This window comes from Pichia membranifaciens (genome assembly GCF_001661235.1).
Source record: "Pichia membranifaciens NRRL Y-2026 unplaced genomic scaffold PICMEscaffold_7, whole genome shotgun sequence".
Classification (NCBI taxonomy): domain Eukaryota; kingdom Fungi; phylum Ascomycota; class Pichiomycetes; order Pichiales; family Pichiaceae; genus Pichia; species Pichia membranifaciens.
This window is the reverse complement of record NW_017566988.1, coordinates 21,778-39,942: the sequence shown is the minus strand read 5'-3', so window position 1 is coordinate 39,942 and position 18,165 is coordinate 21,778. Positions and strand designations below refer to the sequence as shown.

The 18,165-nt window shown below is 44.8% G+C and overlaps 6 protein-coding genes across 6 annotated transcripts; 2 read left to right on the top strand and 4 right to left on the bottom strand.

Annotated features, from left to right (window-relative positions):
- Positions 1–719: 719 nt before the first annotated feature.
- On the bottom strand, positions 720–2,795 carry PICMEDRAFT_13502 (hypothetical protein; the record flags this gene model as incomplete). Its single annotated transcript, XM_019160070.1, has 1 exon — positions 720–2,795. One exon carries the CDS (start codon positions 2,793–2,795, stop codon positions 720–722), a length of 2,076 nt encoding a protein of 691 aa, XP_019015408.1.
- A 1,207-nt stretch (positions 2,796–4,002) lies between these two features.
- On the bottom strand, positions 4,003–6,003 carry PICMEDRAFT_13501 (hypothetical protein; the record flags this gene model as incomplete). Its single annotated transcript, XM_019160069.1, has 1 exon — positions 4,003–6,003. One exon carries the CDS (start codon positions 6,001–6,003, stop codon positions 4,003–4,005), a length of 2,001 nt encoding a protein of 666 aa, XP_019015407.1.
- A 628-nt stretch (positions 6,004–6,631) lies between these two features.
- PICMEDRAFT_13500 (hypothetical protein) lies at positions 6,632–10,495 on the bottom strand (the record flags this gene model as incomplete). Its single annotated transcript, XM_019160068.1, has 1 exon — positions 6,632–10,495. One exon carries the CDS (start codon positions 10,493–10,495, stop codon positions 6,632–6,634), a length of 3,864 nt encoding a protein of 1,287 aa, XP_019015406.1.
- Positions 10,496–10,799: 304 nt separating this feature from the next.
- On the top strand, positions 10,800–13,166 carry PICMEDRAFT_74545 (hypothetical protein; the record flags this gene model as incomplete). The annotated part of the gene is made up of 1 exon (XM_019164798.1): positions 10,800–13,166. One exon carries the CDS (start codon positions 10,800–10,802, stop codon positions 13,164–13,166), a length of 2,367 nt encoding a protein of 788 aa, XP_019015405.1.
- Positions 13,167–13,277: 111 nt separating this feature from the next.
- On the top strand, positions 13,278–15,444 carry PICMEDRAFT_18221 (hypothetical protein). Its single transcript, XM_019161915.1, has one exon. It carries the CDS (start codon positions 13,328–13,330, stop codon positions 15,416–15,418), a length of 2,091 nt encoding a protein of 696 aa, XP_019015404.1. The 5' UTR covers positions 13,278–13,327; the 3' UTR covers positions 15,419–15,444.
- Positions 15,445–16,550: 1,106 nt separating this feature from the next.
- PICMEDRAFT_22620 (hypothetical protein) lies at positions 16,551–17,615 on the bottom strand (the record flags this gene model as incomplete). Its single annotated transcript, XM_019162271.1, has 1 exon — positions 16,551–17,615. A coding segment is annotated over one exon (1,065 nt), but the record flags the coding sequence as incomplete, so codon positions are not given.
- Between the last annotated feature and the right edge of the window lie 550 nt (positions 17,616–18,165).

The window sequence follows — 18,165 nt, the reverse complement described above, 5'->3', positions numbered from 1 at the left end:
GTTAGTTCCAACTAAACCTAAAACCTGGCCAGGTCTTGGCATAGGTAATCTGTGTAGCTTGAACGAGTTTGCAGAATATCTGTGGGTGACTTCACTCTCCAAGTTGGTTGGCAAATTAATAATGGTGATGGCGCCGAAAGGACATTTTTTGGTACAAATACCACAACCAATACATAGATTTTCAGAAATGAACGCAATTTTGCTGTTTGGTGCAACTTCGATACATAACTTACCAGTTTTCACAACTGGGCACGATTTCCGACATTCTTGACGGCACTTCTTTGGCTTACACTTGTCATCTGAGACAATTGCAATACGCACATTCTTGTCACTCATTTTTGGCTCGGGTGGTTTGTGTGTTAATCTATGCTTCTCTGCTTCCCGTGGAACGTGTGACTTCTTAGTTGTTGTTGTGTTTCCTCAATTGAGCTACTTTCCTCCACACGTAAGCCCAATGGGAAAATTTTTTTCGATCGACCTGCTGAAAAATTCCAAAAACCAAAAGCTGGAAAAACCGAGAAGGTCGCAAAACGAGAAAAAAAGGTCCTTTCTCGTCCAACGGGAGTGCGGCAAGTACAGCTGAGTCAGCATGTGCCATGATGGGTTAGACGGACAAAGAAAAACAAAGAAGCATAATAACACAAGAGAACTATAGAAGAAAAGTATAAAGTGGATAGATACGTAAACGACTCTAAAAGATTAAAAGGTCAATTGAGGCATCAGAAGAGCACGGCGACACAAAGCACGAGAGCTGAAAAGTATCCGGCAACTTTCAGTCCATAATGCATCTCTCCGCTGGATGCTTCAAAGTAAAGTAAGCTCGGAGGTTGGACATGGGAGCCGGCGCCAGAAACCCTATTAGAGGAGATTTTGCTCACGACGAGAGAGCTGAATGCGTAGAAAGTTGAGTCAGTTTCTGTGGACTGAGTTTTTTTGGTCTGTGTGTCGGCCCCATTGCTCTCGTTCGTTTGTAGAAATACTTCCCCACCGGAAATGTAGACCTCGGTGGACTGTACAGAAGTATCTGTGAAAACGACATTGGTCGGTATTGTCAAGGTGAGCGACGTGACAGTGACAAATTTCTGGGCAAACGGAATAGTCCCTGATTCGATGGCATAGAACTCGGGCTCACTGGTGGCAGTTGCGGATGAGAAAACGTTGCTGACTGTCACTACTGTTTTGTAGGCAGACACACGGGATTCATCGACTGTGGTAGATGTAGTTATTGTCATGGTTCTACTCAATTGCTGCTGTGACAGGGGAGTCACGCCGTGTGAAAAATGGCTTTCAGCGGTGGGCACTTCCGCTGCCTTTTGGTCCTCCTCAAAAGATGTCTTTGGGGCACGTACGGTTTCAACATCCATGTGAAGTATCCCATTTCCTATCACATGGGTTCCTTGGCTGCTAGAATTCTCCGTATCTTTTAGCTGATCCTGGAGCTGGGAAATGCCCAGCTGTCTGTTCTCATTATCGATGGCTAAATATATATTCTTTAGCAATGGAGTGCCCATTAAAGAATAGCCTAAATAGTAATCAGGCAAAAATGTCAGGTAGCATGCAGGGTCTCCAGAGGAGAAGACCAAATTTGTGTTGTTGACAAGCGCAGGATTGAGAAAGTTGGAAATAGCCATGTGGACCGTATAATTGCCCAGGTACATGTCGATCGTACCGGTATCCCCGACTGAACAATCGGCCAGCCATATTCCCAGATCTGAAGAGTAGTATGCATTCAATTCAATTGCGAGTTCAACAAGGGTTGAATATGGGATGAAATTATAGTTGTGGCGTGAATCGAGAAGCGCCGGTTTTGGATAATTTGCAATCCTTGTCCTATCATTGTAGGAAGGAGAGAAAGTAATAGATTGTCCTGAAGAGCTTGAAGTAACCCCCCAGCTGTAGATGGGGAAGGCTGGGACGGTAGTAGACAATCCGCCATTCTCACTGATGTACATGCCACTTTCATCTTGGACAGGGATGAAATCAAATAAGGCCATTTTGGAGCTCGAATTATCTTGACTGTCAGGATCATTGAAAATTAGTGACTTATCGACACCCCCGAGAATCAACTGAGGGTATGTGCTATTGTTGGCACCCAATGCAAGAGAGTAGGAGTTTGAGCCGATGAGGCCATTTATGACAAAGTTTGAAATGAAGTTATTCTTGAAGCCATTTTCAGATTGGGAGATCCCTACTGCCAGTGAGCCGACTCCAACATTGGAGAAGTTTGCGTAGACAAAAGGGACATTTGAGAATTCCAATGTCTCGAGCTTTGGTGACTTGAAGGACATGATGAAGTTGTCTACGGCCCAGACCCCGGACACAAGAATGTCGGACAAATAAACCTTTAAGTAGGACGTTGCATCGTCCACACTAACTTCGAGGCTTGTGTATATGTCGATGAATGCAGCGTAGGCGGATTCCAGCAGGTCGTAAACACCTATACTGGCACATGATCTGCCGAAGACCGGTTCTATCATCGAAACTGTGAGCTCAATCGTTGATGAGGTTGATGTACCCGACTGGGAGGAGGCTTGTGTCTCCCATGGCATCATCGTCACCGTTGCGGAGTCGATTGTGGTTGGACCGGTGAACAAGGTTGACGTATACGAGATTGAGGTTACAGTATATGTGTAATTGGAACCGGCGCTTGCGGTAGCAGAACATGGGATGAACGCAGAGCTGGCAGGCAGCCACACGTCACCTTGAAGAATATCAATACGGAGGCCCATGTCCTGTTTGTGTTCTCCGACTTGGAGCAAGTAGTCGTAATAGCCGTTTCCAGGAATCAACTTCATTATGGGTAGTTCTGACGTGTAAAACGCGCTGTATTCATCGTAGGAGGATGGGGAGGACGCTTGGGATGACTGTGATGCTGGTATTCGGTCCTTTGCCGAGGAGTTTGACGATTGAGTGGTTAGATGTATCGAGGATGGCGATGACGTAATTGGGGAGGCATTGATGACTGTGAGTATAGCACTGAGTATAAACGTGATGGGGAAGAAACACCAGACCATTCAAAGACTGCGATGTGGTGTGTTTGGGACGCTGGCTGGTCAGGTGGGCGATGCGCAGGCGGCGGGGTTGGTCGAGGAGGTCGAGGAGGTCGAGGCGGTCGAGGCGGTGTTGTCTCTAGTTCTAACAGCAGTTGGGGGGAAAAAGAGGAAGGAAGAATGGGACAAAAGCAGATAATAAGGCCCGTAGGTAAGTTCCAGCGGTGTGTGCAGCAGTTGCAGTGTCGAGGTGGTACGTGTGCTGGGAGGAGAAGGAGAGAGGGAGCAGGCGCCTACAGACGATGACGACAGCAGCAGTGTGTGTGTGCAAAATAGCGGAACTCCCGAAGAACGACGCACCAGGGAGAGAAAAAGGTGGAGCACTTTTTTTTCTTTAGGTTTTTATTATGTATGTGGTGTGTGCTAATAGCAGCGTCCCAAACGGCTTCGGTGTTTGTGTCGTCAGTCCAAGTGCTGTGTACTGTCTGTGCTGCGGCCGCTAGAACTATTCTTAGGACAGGCAGAGGGGGTGGTGCTTGTAGCAGTCCGTCAGGGATAGAGGGATGAAGGGCGCAAGGAGGATAGAGGGGGCACCGGGCGCCCCCGCCACCCGTTAGGTCCGCCGTGCCCGTGGGTCGAGGGTGCCGCCGTTGCGGAAAATAGACGAGGCGTGCCGCCGCTTTTCGACCGCGGATTGGGCTGCAAAGCCGGCAAAAGGGGCTATTCGGGCTCTGCGGGCTGCGGCGGTGTGCAAGACGCGTTATGCGGGATGTGCCGGTGGAGGGTGGCAGCTTGCTGTGATTGTTCGTCCGGTTGGAGGGATAAATACACAGGGAAAAAAACAAAAAGAAGAAGGGACAGAAGCGGCAGGACGGGCGTGGCCATCGGGGTGAGACGCGTGTCCCCGAGTACCCGGCCACAGCGGGGTCCTGGTGTAAAGCAAGAAAAAAAGGGTAGAGAAAACGGGGGAAAGAGATTAGAAGTGAAGATGCGCAGAAAAGAGCGGCCCTACTTAAAGGTTGCCGCCAGCACGAATAAGGTCCGAGGGGTTGCTGAACTCGCCGTCCAAAGAAGGGTACTCGTCTTCGTACTCGTCCTTGAGCACCGGCAGGTCCAGCTGCTGCAGCTGCAGCTGCTGGAGCAGGAAGTGCTGGAGCTGGTTAGTTGTGATGTTGGCGTTGGCGTTGGCGTTGGAGCTGTAGGCTGATTCGGCGGGCTGACCCTGGCTGTACTGCGAGAGTCGCATAGGTGTGGCAGGGCTGACGATGCTTGCCGGAGAACTGTCGGTGTTGCTGGTGGCCGGCGCCTGCACGTGCTGCACGTGCATCTGCTGCTGCTGCTGCTGCTGCTGCTGTAGCTGTTGCAGCTGTTGTAGCTGCTGGATGCTCTGCTGCTGTTGAAACTGCTGCAGCTGCTGGAGGCTCTGCAACTGCTGCATGTTCTGGGCCTCCTCCTGCTTCTGCTTCAAGGAGGATATGATTCTGGTCAACTCCTGCTGCTTGAGCAACAACTCTAGCGTCTCAAGGTCGTCCGCCGTGCTGTCCGTGTGGTGGTTCTCCGTGTCGGAGATGGAGTTGAATAGTGGATGCGATGTAGGTTGTAGGTGTGCGAGCGTGGCTTGCTTGTGCAACGAAGGGTTTGACAGGAAGGGAGACGGGGACGAGTTGACGCTCGAAGGGCTCTGCATGTAGAATCCGGCAGTGCTGTTGGAGGGCAGTGCTGCGTTGGTGGCGATGGCGCTAGCGGTGGTGCTGCCGTAGATGTTCTCTGGGGAAGCGTTTCGGGTGTGAAGATGTTGGTGAAGAAGGTAGTGGTTGTTTTGGCTGTTGTGGTTAAGAATGTTGCTGCTACTGCTGTTGTTGTTGTTGTTGTAAATGTTCTCGTGGTTGTCAACGTCAAGGAACTTCGAGTGTTTGCCCGTCTTCTTCTTGCCAATCTTCAACGTCTTGATGTAGTCGTCGGTCAAGCCTGGGCAAAGACCCATCTCTATGTGGCGTTCGACCCAGATCTCGTTGTTGAGAAACTTCTCGCCGCAGATGCCGCACCAGCCCATCATGCCTGTTCTCTTGTTCGACTTCACGCCAGGTGGGTAGCGAAAGTGTCTGGCCTTCAAGTGCGTCTTGAAAGTGTCCCTCCTGGAGAAGCCGCCTGTCTGGTGGCAACGGGACTCGGTGGAGTCGTCGTAGAAGGGGCAGTGGTACGCCTTGGTCTTGGAGTGCTTTTTCATGTGGCGGGTGAGGTATCCACGGATGCGGAACTTCGAGTCGCAGTGCGGGCACTGGTGGATCTTCTCCGAGTCTGGAACGTCGTCCTCGAGGTCGTCGCAGTCGTCCTCGTCAGAGAGGCTGTCCTTCACGCAGGCGTCGCTGGAGTTGGCGGCGGCGTTCAGGCTCTCCTGGGAGTTGTTAGACTTGATCGACGAGACCGGCGACAAGTTATTGAACTCGCTTTTGAAGGCCACGCCGGCCGGGTTGGCCTTGGCCTTGCCGTGGGCGTGGACGCTGTCGCCCGAGCTCGAGTTGGGGGAAACCGAGTCCGAGTTCGGGGTCAGCTGCTGGACGCTGTGGTAGAGCGGGGTAGCGCCCTCTGCGGCGGCATGGCCCAACTGGAACTCGAGCTCGCCCCTGGCGTTCGTCAGAGGCAGGAACACCGAGCCGCTGGCCGTGCTGCACTGCTTGGCCGTGGCTGGAGCGGCCTCCTGTCTCTGCTCCTCCTCGTCGGCGTTTTTTCTACCGCCTCTGGCGGACCGGGAGGTCCTCGCGTCCAGGGCGGTGAGGTTCTTGATGAACTTGATCGTTGGGGGGAACAGGGAATCTGCGTCCAGCGCCGTCTTTTCGTCACGGCTGCCGCCGGTCTTCCGCCCGCTGCCGCTGTGGCTGCCGTCGAAGATCATGCCGTCGATGAGCAGCAGGGACGACTGGAAGAGCGCCGTAAGGACATACTGGACCGGGTAGAGCAGCCAGCTGAGACAGCAGACCAGCTTGGCTGCTAGAAAGTCGATGGCCACCTTCATGTTGTGTGTGTTTGCAATGTTTTTTTCTCTGTGGAGAATATACCAAGGGGGAAGCTATTTCGAAGGATGGTCGGCTGCACTGCTGTGCGGTGTGTGTGTGTGCGTATGTGTGTGCGTATCTCTCGCAGATCTAGGACTTGCTGTGTCGACTGTTGCCCCGTTCTCTAGCTGAGCAGAGCAGAAGTCTCCGTCCTTGTGCTGGTGCAGCCCACACTTTTCCTCAGTGCTTGTTCGTTCGTGCCTACCTATCTGCCATTGCGTGGACCTGGGCACCTGGGCACCCCGCGCGGTGTGCTCAGCGCATCGCAGCGGAGAAGGCGACGCTGCGACTGCGACGCCGAGCTGCAAAAAATCGTGGCGGTGCTGGCCGCTGCACTGCCCGGACGGCATTGCGGTGGGCTGCTCCTCCTTCCGCATCGGGCGTTGTTCCGACGATCCGCAGATCCGACCGTCCAGGGGGCCCGGGCGGGGCGGTGTCCGGGCGGGGCCGCAGCCGTTGTTGCCCCTTTCGGCGGACGGGGCCCGTCCCTGGGCAGTGCGCTTGCAACGGGCACGGAGAAGCCGGCGGATTACATGGGAAACGGTTATGCTGTGTCTATCATGTGTCTGCATCAGGATTACGTACGTGCTAGGCCGGAAACCAGAGATCGTTACAGATGATGCGCTGGACCACCCACTCCCAGTTGACGGTGCAGACGCAGGCGGAGGTGTCGACGGCGGCAAGAGCACTGCGGAAGCGGTCAATGTCGTTCCCGTACTTCACGTAGACGTACTTTCTGTGTGTGTCGGGCGCTGTGGCGGCCTCATCGCCCCGCACGCCCTGCTGCCGAAATCGCCTTGCACCGCTGCCGCCGGGGGTGCTGCTGCTGGCGTGGTTCAGATCGAGGAGGTGGTGGACGCTCCAGCCCTGCTTCGGAATGACGGCACGGTCGAAACCAAGCTGGCGAAAAATCCACAGAAGCGTCTCCTCGCTGGCCGGGCCGTCCACCAGCCTCCGTGGTGCTGTCTCCTCGTCGCTGAGCGAGCCGGGCTCGGAGCGTATATCCGAAATGCCGGGTCTGTCTGCTGCCGCGTCTGTATCTCCTGCTGCAGTCTTGCGCCGCTTCCTGCCGCAGCTGCTGCCGGCCTCGCAGGCCAGTCGCCGTTCGAATGCGGCATACTCCTCCGCAACAATAACAACGTCGCTGCCGCTGAAGAGCCGGTTCAAGTGCACCTGGTCGCAGAGCCGATGGCCCTGTTTCCAGTTGCCGTAGAACTCGAAAATGTCCAACCCGATCGAGCTGTTCAAAAACATGCTCTCTCCGGAGATAAGCAGGTACTTGGTCCACTCGTTCCCCCAGTTTCTCAAAAACCCCTCACTCTTCATGCAGTTCTTGACAAACTCGGTGTGGATTATGGGCCACTTCAAGCAGAGGCATTGTAGGTACTTGAGCGTGCGCACGTGTCTCGTCGAAAGCACGCAAGCAAACTCAAACCGTCCAACCTCCTCGTCCACATACATGCTGTTCCTGCTGCGGAAATCGATAACATAGCATCCGTCGTGGTTCTCCAAGCACTGGAAGTTGCGAAACTCTCTCTCGGCTTTCCTTGCGTCAGTACCGTTGACGTCGCTGCCGCTCTTCTTGGCCTTGCGGGGCGATATGTTCAAAGCGTTCCCGGAGCCGCCGATACCACCACCGTTACCTTTTTTGCCTTTGGTCTTCTCCCTTATCTTGAACTTGATAACCTCCTCAAATCCAGAATCCTGTAGTACCGTCCCCCCTTGTAGCCGGATGAATTCAACCAGCTGTTGGATGTCGCTCTTGTCTCTCTGGTGTCTTGGTGTGTTCAGCTTAGAATCTCCTCTAGATCCATTCCGCACACTGTGAATCCCCGTAACCACAAACAGACAGTTAGAAAAGAATCCTTGATTTCTGCTCTTCATAAAACTCCGATTCCTACTGACAGGTAGCAGGTTTATAAGCGTATCATCCGCTCCGGTGCCATTTAAACAGTTCCCCTTTTTAGAGTCAAGCATGGCAAATCGACTAATTTGATAGTCAATGTACTTCTGAAAATCATCCGGATCATTGAAAAGCTTATACCGGTAATTACGGGAAATCGGAGCAGTGAGATAAAGCTCTTCCAGAGCAACTTCAATTTCTTCGAATACCTCCTTGGTGGTTTTACTGTTCTTTCTGATCAGAATCTTGTCAAACCCATCTATGGTCTCCACTCTACCATATGTGTCCTCCTCATTCATGTCTTCATATGACCGATGCGTCTTCTTGAGACCAGTCACTACGTAATTGTGCCTTTTATCCATAGAATATTTGACAGGATCACCAACACTGAAACAAATAGGTGCGTATATCTTCGAATGGTCAACAATGACTTCACCATCCTTCACCTTCACGTTCACAAGTATAACATCGTCAGACTGCACCATCTTTGTTATCCGTCCGGGGATCCTGCTTGACGAATCCATAATGAAAACACAACAACAATCGAGAACATCAACAATGTCATAAGTGTTTTCCTTCCTTTTTCTCTCGGCTCGGAAAAGTTGTCGTTGTACTAGCTCACTCTCATCTTGATTATCTTCTTTTAATACATTACTCAGCCGTTCCATAATATTAGACCTTGATGTAGAAGTAGCTGTTTGAGACATGTTTTCGTCCTGGCGCTCAGTGCTTGCATCTTTGACCTGAACAATCAAAGGCCTTTTATTTTCAATAATTGGAGTCGAAGTCGCTTTGGAAGGCTCCTGATTTCTGTCCCGTGCCGCATCATCTTTTATATCCAGGCAAATCTTACTAATAGACACAGCACTTGTATTAGGTATTTCTGGGTCTGTTGTTTCGTTCCCATTTCCGTTCGCATTCCCATTGCCGTTCTCGTTCTCGCTCCCGTTCTCACTCATTGGATGCACAATATTCAATTCTATATCGACGGGCGAAGAGATATGGCTTAAAACAGCCTCGACACCCGGATTAAAATTGGTGTCGGTCTCAATCTTAAACGTTTCTGGTAAAGATAGAACTTGGGTATCAGGTATGCCAAAACTAGAATTAGCTTGGCTTCCTTGAATTTGAATGTGGTCTGCTTCGGGGCCTTGTGACACAGAACTTGCCGGATTACTCGGCCTTCTATACCGCGGTTGTGATTGCGATAGTGATGGTGACTCCTCATCAATCTTGAAGGTATTCAAGATATTTCGTCCTGTTTTAATTCTTTCTCCATCTTCGTCATCTTCGTTAGCTTTCTTTCTCATTAAACCTGTGTATTCACCCACTGCAGAACTAACAGCTTCTTCATCTTCCTCCTCTTCCTCATCTTCCTCAATAACAATAGATTGCGAAAAGTTGTCTATGACTTGAGTCTCTTTTAGCATCATTCGCTTATCATTATTAGAGTGGCTTAAAAGTTCAAAACTCTCTGGCGCCCGTTCAGTGAATTGACTATTACAATATTTGTCATGACACTCATCTTGAATCACAAATTTTTCTCCACCCATTGCAGTTTCCTCAACAAAAACAGGAGTTGTGTTTGAAAACGTTTGCGTGGTTTTGGAACTACCTTCGTCAAAATTTTTGGGGGATGATCCAGTTACATCTAGCGTATCCTTTAAAATCGCCTCATCGTTGTCTTTAAACATATTTTGATGATCTTCCCTACCTGAGGGGCTTGTATGTATTTGAAGCTCGTTGCTTGTTTTTTCGCTACTCATCTCTTTGTCCATCACATCACTTGACGAGTATTTATACTTTTGAGAATTATTGAGATCCTTTATCAAATACTCCTTATCTTCATCTTCAAAGCTACGTTTTGAAATTTGATCTCGAATAAGTCTATTTACTTCTTCGTGTACATTTCCGTCGGCTTGTGTCGGGTCAACAGTGTCCTCTGCCGCCTCCCTTCGATTATATCGAGATGTCGTGGGTATCAAGTTTAATCGTATGCTTGAATCGTCCATTGAAGTCTCCTCCCCAGTTTCGTCTTCATTCCTCCTAATATCTATGACCAGACCAACATTGGAATTATCGAAGTTGTCGTAACCATAACCATCATCTTGGAGTTGTTTATGCTTAAGTGCACGAAATTCTTCAGCAGCGTTAGTAGAAGTCGCCTGGAGGAAATTAAGAAACTTTGATCGGTTTGAACCTGCTGGAGTACTTTTTCCTGTACTGGTCTCCTTTTTCGATGGTGTTTTAAAAATAGCACTGTTTTCCACATCACTTTTCATACTCAAGCGAATATCGTTCTTATTATTGTCTTTCTCGTTTGGCGTCTCTTCGAAAGGATTTTGAAATTTACTCAAAGCAGGCGATCCACCGTTTAGATTGAGTTCAAAAGCTGCTCCAAACTCATTTTCAAGGTCATGATGAGAGTTTGATGTAGATTCCGAGACTGGATTGGCATGTCCTTCATTTGTTTTCTTAATGTACTTCTCAAAAGTCATGGATGGTAACTTTCGAGTTAGGGTATCATCAAGTAGGGGAATTGGACCCATATTGGTGATCCCTCCAGGTTCACCTGAGTCTGTCCCACTGTTACTCATGAGTTGGTCCGTATCCCAAATTATCGGAAGGCTTATTGATGTAAATGCATAAGCACGGCCTAATTCATGCTAGAGATCAAGCAGCAACTCCATAATATTTCACGAGGTCATGTGGCACCATGAATTGGTCGAGGGTATTCCCAAACGGGATGTTTTTATTGTGCCTCTTCATCTTATTACTTGATTAATTATATTTTACTTACTCTAAAACTTATTTACTCTAATACAGTAAATACCTATAAAGACAATCTATATTATGTGTATCAAGTCTGTAATTGTATCCCCTATCGATGGGCTTGCTCAATGGGAGGAAAATTTTCTTGAAAACCTCATAAATCAACAAAAATATGAACTTCTGCTTATGTTCAGTGGAAGTATGGAAGATACAGAAATGTTTGACCTTGGCCTCATTAGTTTCAATCTCTCAAAATTTTGGTTTTCCACGGCTCAAATGTATACTGTCTACAGAATAACCCCTATCTCTAAGCGCTTGCCTATAGCCATTGGCATTGCAGATATTTTAGCCGTGAGTGGAAAGGAAAAACTAGCCCTCAATTATTATAGCACCGCCATCGGCTTGATTCAAAAATTTTCAAGAAATAACATAGACCTATATAATTACTGTACGGGTCAAAAAGCCTTGATTGAAAAAAAGTTTGAAAAGCTAAAAGAAAGCTCCCGGATTGATTTAATACCATGCCAACAGAAATCAATGTTGTTTGTCGACTATGATTTTTTTGAGGCAAAGATGTGCATCTTTGAATACTTCTTAAGCTCGATACCTTGTCCAGGAAAGGATGATTATGAATTTGCTTGGAATGTCATCAAAGACTGGAATTTATACAAGTCTACTAGCTCCATTGTATTGTCTGGCATTGTTACAAAAGGTAACTTAGATCTAGAAAAATCCTTGGATGCAACATTTAACTTTATCTCTAGTTTTCCTTTGAAATTATTGTCCAAGAAAATGATGGCTTACTCTTCAGTAGAATATATTATTGACGAAAATCTAATGAAATTTGAAGATGCTATGTTTGGTGGGGAGCCAACAATGGAGCAAATAATTTCCAAATCAGAAATCTTTCACAAAGATCAGAGCTATTTAAGGTATCTTCTTATTTATTTGAAAAGCAAATTGATATTAAGCGTGAAAAAATTCATTTTGGCAAATACGGATAAAACATTCATAATATGTGAGTTTGACATGATCACAAAATTCTGCCAATTACTAATAGAGTTGATCAAACCTGATTCTGAATCAAATTTATTGAAAAAGTATGCAGAGAAAAGAAAGAAGTTCCTACATACCTACCAAAATGATATTGAGGCGTTCCAAGACGAAATTTTGAAGATTGGGATGACATCAATTATATACACGTTCTTGGCTTATAGAGATGATGAAGCATTAACTAAATACTGTTTGAATCCTGAAATTAGAGTCTTGAAAATAAAGCTGTTCAAAAAAAGTGTTTTTCTACTTAGAACACTGTATATCATGTTCAAGGCTCGTAACCTAGAGCTAGAAAATAGAACAATTATTAAAAAAGTTATGGTGTATAGTGATGAAATTATGGCGTTTTTAGCTGCGGAGGAGATCCTACCTGAATCAAATGAAAACAGAATGGAAAAGTTTAGGAAAACTAATAAATTTTTTACGGAACGACTTATAGCAGGCTACATCAGTTTGTTAGAAAGAAATGCCAGTGATGATTCAAGTAATCTATCTTTAATCAAGCATCTCATGTATTGTATCCTACTACAGGGCGGTTACCATATTTCCGTGATCTGGTTTTTAAGTCGTTTGAGCGAGTTTGCTCAAATGAAAAGTGCCGTTTCTTTGATAAGTGATGAGGATGACAATGATGATTTTCACTCTGCCATGTTCGGGGGGAATGTCACACAGTATAAAGAGGAGTTTGAGTTAATCATTAGAAAAATATGTTTGGCTCAAGAAAGTGTAGAAGTCATCAAGCTCAAAAGTTATGAGAATGATCAGGAGATCGAAATTGAAAAGTCACAAAGCTACACTCATAGAAACGGGCACCATTTGATTTTGCCACAAGTGATTATCAACTCAGAGAACGAGCTCATTTTCTTACCTGAGTTTAGCAATTTTATCCAAGACGGGAATACCATAAGGATGAATTTGACAGGAGGAAAGCAAGATGTTGATAAGGGGGAGAAATGGCAAGAAGGTAAAGACAAAATAAGTGCCAACACCTACATAAAATTAAAAGGTATATTGAGACCTACTAGAGAATCCATTTACGAGTGCATCAAGAAAAGCGATATTTTGATCGAAAGTATCTTGAACTCGGGCAAGATCGCTCTAGTGAAGGATCTGAAGAGAAGTCACCAAGCCAGACAGCTAATTGATGATGCATGTGGCAGAATGGTACTGCCATACATGGGCGAGGATGAAATCTTGGAGGAATATGGTGAATGGAATAGGCAGAAAAGGGCAGATAAAACGATGCTGGAACATGTTGTTAGAGAGAAAGTTCAGCAATATCGAAGGGAATTTCCCCTCTCGGAAAGCGAACGCGAGACCAGAGAGGCTTTGTGGCGCAGAATGGTGAGCAGTGGCGCAGCAGGCTATACTGCTAAAATGATTCTAGAGTAATTACGTAAACCCATTGCCGATGGCATGTTTTCCAGAATAGCTGAGATTGCTAATTTATTATAGTCCAGATGTAGAAAAACCTGAAAGTCTACGTACAATTTTTTGACCCGATACAATTGAAGGCAGGTTTCTGACGAACAGTTTTGAATCGAGCTAGAGCAATGTCTGACACTGAAGTAGAGTCGCTGAACACTGTGTCTCCATTGACTTTCAAGGAGATTGTCGCCAACATCAAAGACTGTGCCGCTGAAACTGCACAGACGCAGGATTTTATTGGATTTTCAACCGTCTTGGATTTGTATCTTCATGACTGGAATGTGTACAGCGTTGAGGAACGTCTCGCACTAATGGAGCTACTTTGCCAAATCTTAGATGATGACAAGGAACTTTTAGCTGAAGTTGCATGGGATTTACCTCCTTTATTGTTACCCTTCCTTGATTGTGAGTGGCCAGTGAGGTTTGCATTGAAAGATACTGTTGAGGTGCCACTTGTTTGGAAGGCATTCAATTTACTTGCTACTTATGGTAACCCTAAAGAATTGCTTCTCACCTGTTGTGAGCAACTGGGCCAACTGGCCGATCCTGTTGAGGATGCTGCAACAATTGATGAGGCTGAGATCATAGAGATCGAAACCAACATGGATGACTGGTACAAAACACAATATAACGATCTGAGTTATTTGATCCAGGACTATGTGACTGACTGGTCAAACCGCTGTGTCATTATTAAATTTCATACCCTTTTCCAATGTATCAAATTCTGCGTCCAGAGGGTGAAAACATTATATCCGTCAAAATTTTTGAGTATGGCAGTCTCTTCAATATTAAACTTCTTTAACTCAGCAGAGCACATATCGGGTGTGATCTCAGTACAGAGATCATTATATATATTTCTTAGGGATTATATTCCTCCGGAAATTCCAGATGATACTCTCACTAGTGGGGAGAACACACCTGAAGAATTAGCAAGAATTTTTGATGATGAGTGCTACTTGCAAAGAAAATTAATAAGACTATTGTTTGACTCAATTGTTGATAAGATGGCTCGTGATCATCATAGGGTTTTCATAGCCAAGCTACTTCCAAAATTAGGATTTCCCAAAATGGCGTCGGAAGAATTATTTTTCGAGCTAATCAATCGTCTGTTGTCACTGTCTTTATCTTTAGATATTGACCTCTCTGGTTCTTTGGCCAAAGAAATAAAGGATGCGGCTTTTCTTTTTGATGGAAGTGACAATAAAGTAGAGTCCAGTGAGGATATTTTGAGTTTGGCAGTCTCTGCATACAATAATTCTTCTTTCAGGAGCAAGGAACCAAAAGCTTTGCCGACTTCCACCACTTCTCTTGGCTTCCTTTACATGTATGCCAAATACATTGAAAACTGGAACATAAGTATACCAGAAAGCATCAAGGTGCTTGACTTGATCAAAGTTCAGTTAAAAATGTTCATACCTTACATTGTAAACTCAAAACTTACCGATTTGACATCAGTTGGATATTTCATGGTACTTACTATTATCAAAATTGAAAAGAGCAAAGTAATTGCATCGAAAGAAGAGTTTGAAATCAAAAAGGTTAATTTACTGATAAGGACTTACTTGCAAAACATTTCATCAATAATATGTAGATCTGATAGCCTCATAATGGCCAAGTTGTATTCAAAATTCATGAAGAAATTCTTACAGCATTTACCTGAAGATATAAGCTATTCTTATATACTAGATACATTGACCAACTGTCCGTTTGATGAAAATGTATTGTCAACATTAACTATCTTCAAAAACCTCATTTCAATGTCGAAATTTGATGATGAAAATTTAACAGCCGATCTCAGTGAACTTTCGTTGGATGGAAAAGAAAGTTCAAAAAAGAGTGCTTTGCCACCTCCGCTTCCTCAAAGATCTGGTAAAGGTTTCAAAACCAGTTTTATAAATTTCACTAAACTTAGACAAGATGATTTTATTAATTTGGTTAATGAGTGGACTGCAGCTACATTTGATTCCAATGAATCAAATCTTGACGTAATGAAATCAAACCGGTTATTGAGTTACCTTAATTTCATAAACTCTGTGAGATTTGAAGACAAGCGGAAATTGTTGTCAGTACTTAACAATATTGAAAAATTAGCTTCTCAAGTTCAAAGCAAAGTTAATGGTGAAACAGATAATAGTATACCTGTGATTATTGATCTTATCAAATTTGCTGTCAATAAGGGCAATAAGATATATGGAGATGGGTTGAAAGAAACGTGATTTTTTTATAGTATTCTTAAATAACCAAAAAATAATATATTAAGTTTCAGTAAAATTATTACATGAACGTAGTAAATAGACATGCTTTTGTCCAAAGTGTACAGAAATATGAAGAACAATGTAAAAATAATGGGGAGCAAAAAAAAGCTGTCGGCATCAGATTGTAAAATCCTGTACAATCAAAAAAAAAAACTACAAAAGTGTTAGGGTCCTGACCTTATTGTTTGAAGCCTTTTACCAAATCAACATCTTTCAAGTCACTGACTTTGCTTGTAGTCCGTCTGTTTTTGAGGGGGCTTTCCAGCTCAAGTTTGGGAAGTTTATCGTGATCTCCTCCTGAACCCATGTTCACACTCATGCCATTACCTGCAGTCCCAGTACCATTAGCTGGGCCCAATGGAGTGGAAAATTGGACATAATTCCATAAGGCTGGTGATGAGTTTACAGATTGCTGAGATTGAGCTGAGTTCATCTCTAGGTTGGGTCTTTGCAAATTTCTTTCTGGAGTCATTAAATCTAGCCTATGAAATATTTTTTTAGGAGACGATAAAGAATTCAGCTGGTTTTCATCTGCTGCGGAATTGGGATTGATCGGTTGCAGCTTAGTTGCCGGCATAATGTAGTGTGGTCGTCCCATGGCTTCTTCGTTGTATTTGTTGGCATTATTGTTGATTGGTATTGGGGAATTATTGTTCTTATTTGTCGAGTTTGTATGAATGCTATTATTTTTATTTTCAAGTTTTGGGTTATTAATCGAGTTGTCGGTATTGGATGTGCTATTTAGCAGTTGGTCAGATGTATTAGTGTTATTCAGACCACTAACTAAACCACTCGATAACTTTGGATCATTATTCAGATAGTTTATATCTGGAATGCTCATTGTTTTGATTGGCGACGGTAAGTTAGAGTTTGCCTCGTGCTTCACTGTCATAAAGTTTAGGTCATTATGGTTATTTTTATTAGGTGATAGATTCGGCAGCAGGAAAGAAGGGTTATTCAGCTTTTCTTGAGAATGGTTAGGATTAAACGGAATTGAATTTGGAGGTGGGAGTTGAGACATATTGATCGGAGTTGGGAGTTGAGCTAAATGACGTTTTGACTCATCTACAAAAGTAGGGCTTGTTCTGCCCTTTGGTAATGCATTATTTTTTATTAGGTGTAATTGTAGCTGTCTTGAAACACTTGTCCCTCTTCTAACTTTGTTTAAACTGCCATCTTGCCACTTTTTCAAGAACTCGTTTCTATAAGATTCACTTATCTGCCACTTCATACCTTTACCAGGCTCATTTGGCTTCCTTGGTACCTTTTCAAATGCTTTATTCAATGATAAGTTGTGCCTAATTGAATTCTGCCATCCTTGTTTAGTATGTCTGTAGTATGCAAAATGGCTTGAGATCCAATTATATATCTCTGCTAATGACAATATGCCTTGTGGATTCGATAATATAGCCTGAGTAATCATGGTAGCATATGAATATGGAGGTTTCAAATCCTTTGCATCATCCTTTGAGTAATCTTGTTCGGAAGATGCGCTATGAGGATTTAATGAGGAAAGACCTTCCTGTAGCTGAAAAGCTTTAACTTGGGTATTTACCATGTCTGATTTGGAATTGAAATCCACAGAATTGCCTTTACTGCTTGGCATAGTGTTCATCTTCAATCTCTTATTAGATAGTAAGTGACGGAAATAATCTGGAATGACTGGAGGTGCATCTGGTAGAACAAACATCATCTGGGTTCCCCCTATATCTATAATGTTACCAGAGCTTAGGTCATAGGGAGTATTTGTGGAAAGGTTCAATCGCATACCATTGACTTTCAAACCATTTCTACCATTTATAAACAATTGCCATTTTCTACCGTTGAGATTGTACTCAATGGTCGCATGCTTTCTTGATACAACTTTTGAGGGTCCCAAATCGATATCTATCAGATCTTTACTAGCAGTAGCACTATTGTTATTAGTATTGCCAGCCGCATGAAAGTCCGTGTTTCTGCCAATCGAAATCGTCAAGCTTTTTACATAATACGTCCAGTTGCAACCTGCAATCTTCGCATAAGCTTGGATCTCGTTACCCATTATAGAGTCATTGTTGTATTGTTTGGAAACATAAGTTGGTAAATTGTCCGATGGAGTGCTCAAATGGCGAATTACAAAATTCACATCATCAGCAGAATCTTCCGTGACAGTCGTTGAAGGGTTGCTAGGTATCCCAGGATGCGTTCCAATCGCAGGTGTAGTATTGGGAACGGAGCCGATTGCGACACCGGTGCCGGTAGCAGAGGTAGCAGCATTACTGCTATTGTTATTAATATTATTGTGGTTAATGCCATCGGTGTTGGTGATGGTCGAAGTAACTGTTGCACTATTATTCGACATATGGATACTATCACCTATGGCAGTAACACTACTGTTGAACGACCTCTTCTTGTCGGACATAATAGTATGGTGTGTATGTATGTGTATGGATGTTGATGACTGTAAATACTATATTATGCTAGGATTCCAAGATACTATATGCTGAAAATGCAGACGAACCCCAGGCTATGTTCAACACGAGATACGACAGAAACAATATCAACAGGCAGAATCCGTCTAGCAGGTAAACAAAGCCTGGGAAAACAAAACAAAACAAAACATAGCATAACAAAGCAAAAAATGCGGAAAATGCGAGGAAAACTGAAAAAACAAGAAAGCGGAAAAATGGGATAAGCATACGTCTGGTGCACGGGTTGCCTGCTTCCTC

What these genes read in the sequence shown, in the direction of transcription:
- PICMEDRAFT_18221 (XM_019161915.1), top strand. Translation starts at nt 13,328, where the DNA reads ATGTCTGACACTGAAGTAGAGTCGCTGAACACTGTGTCTCCATTGACT.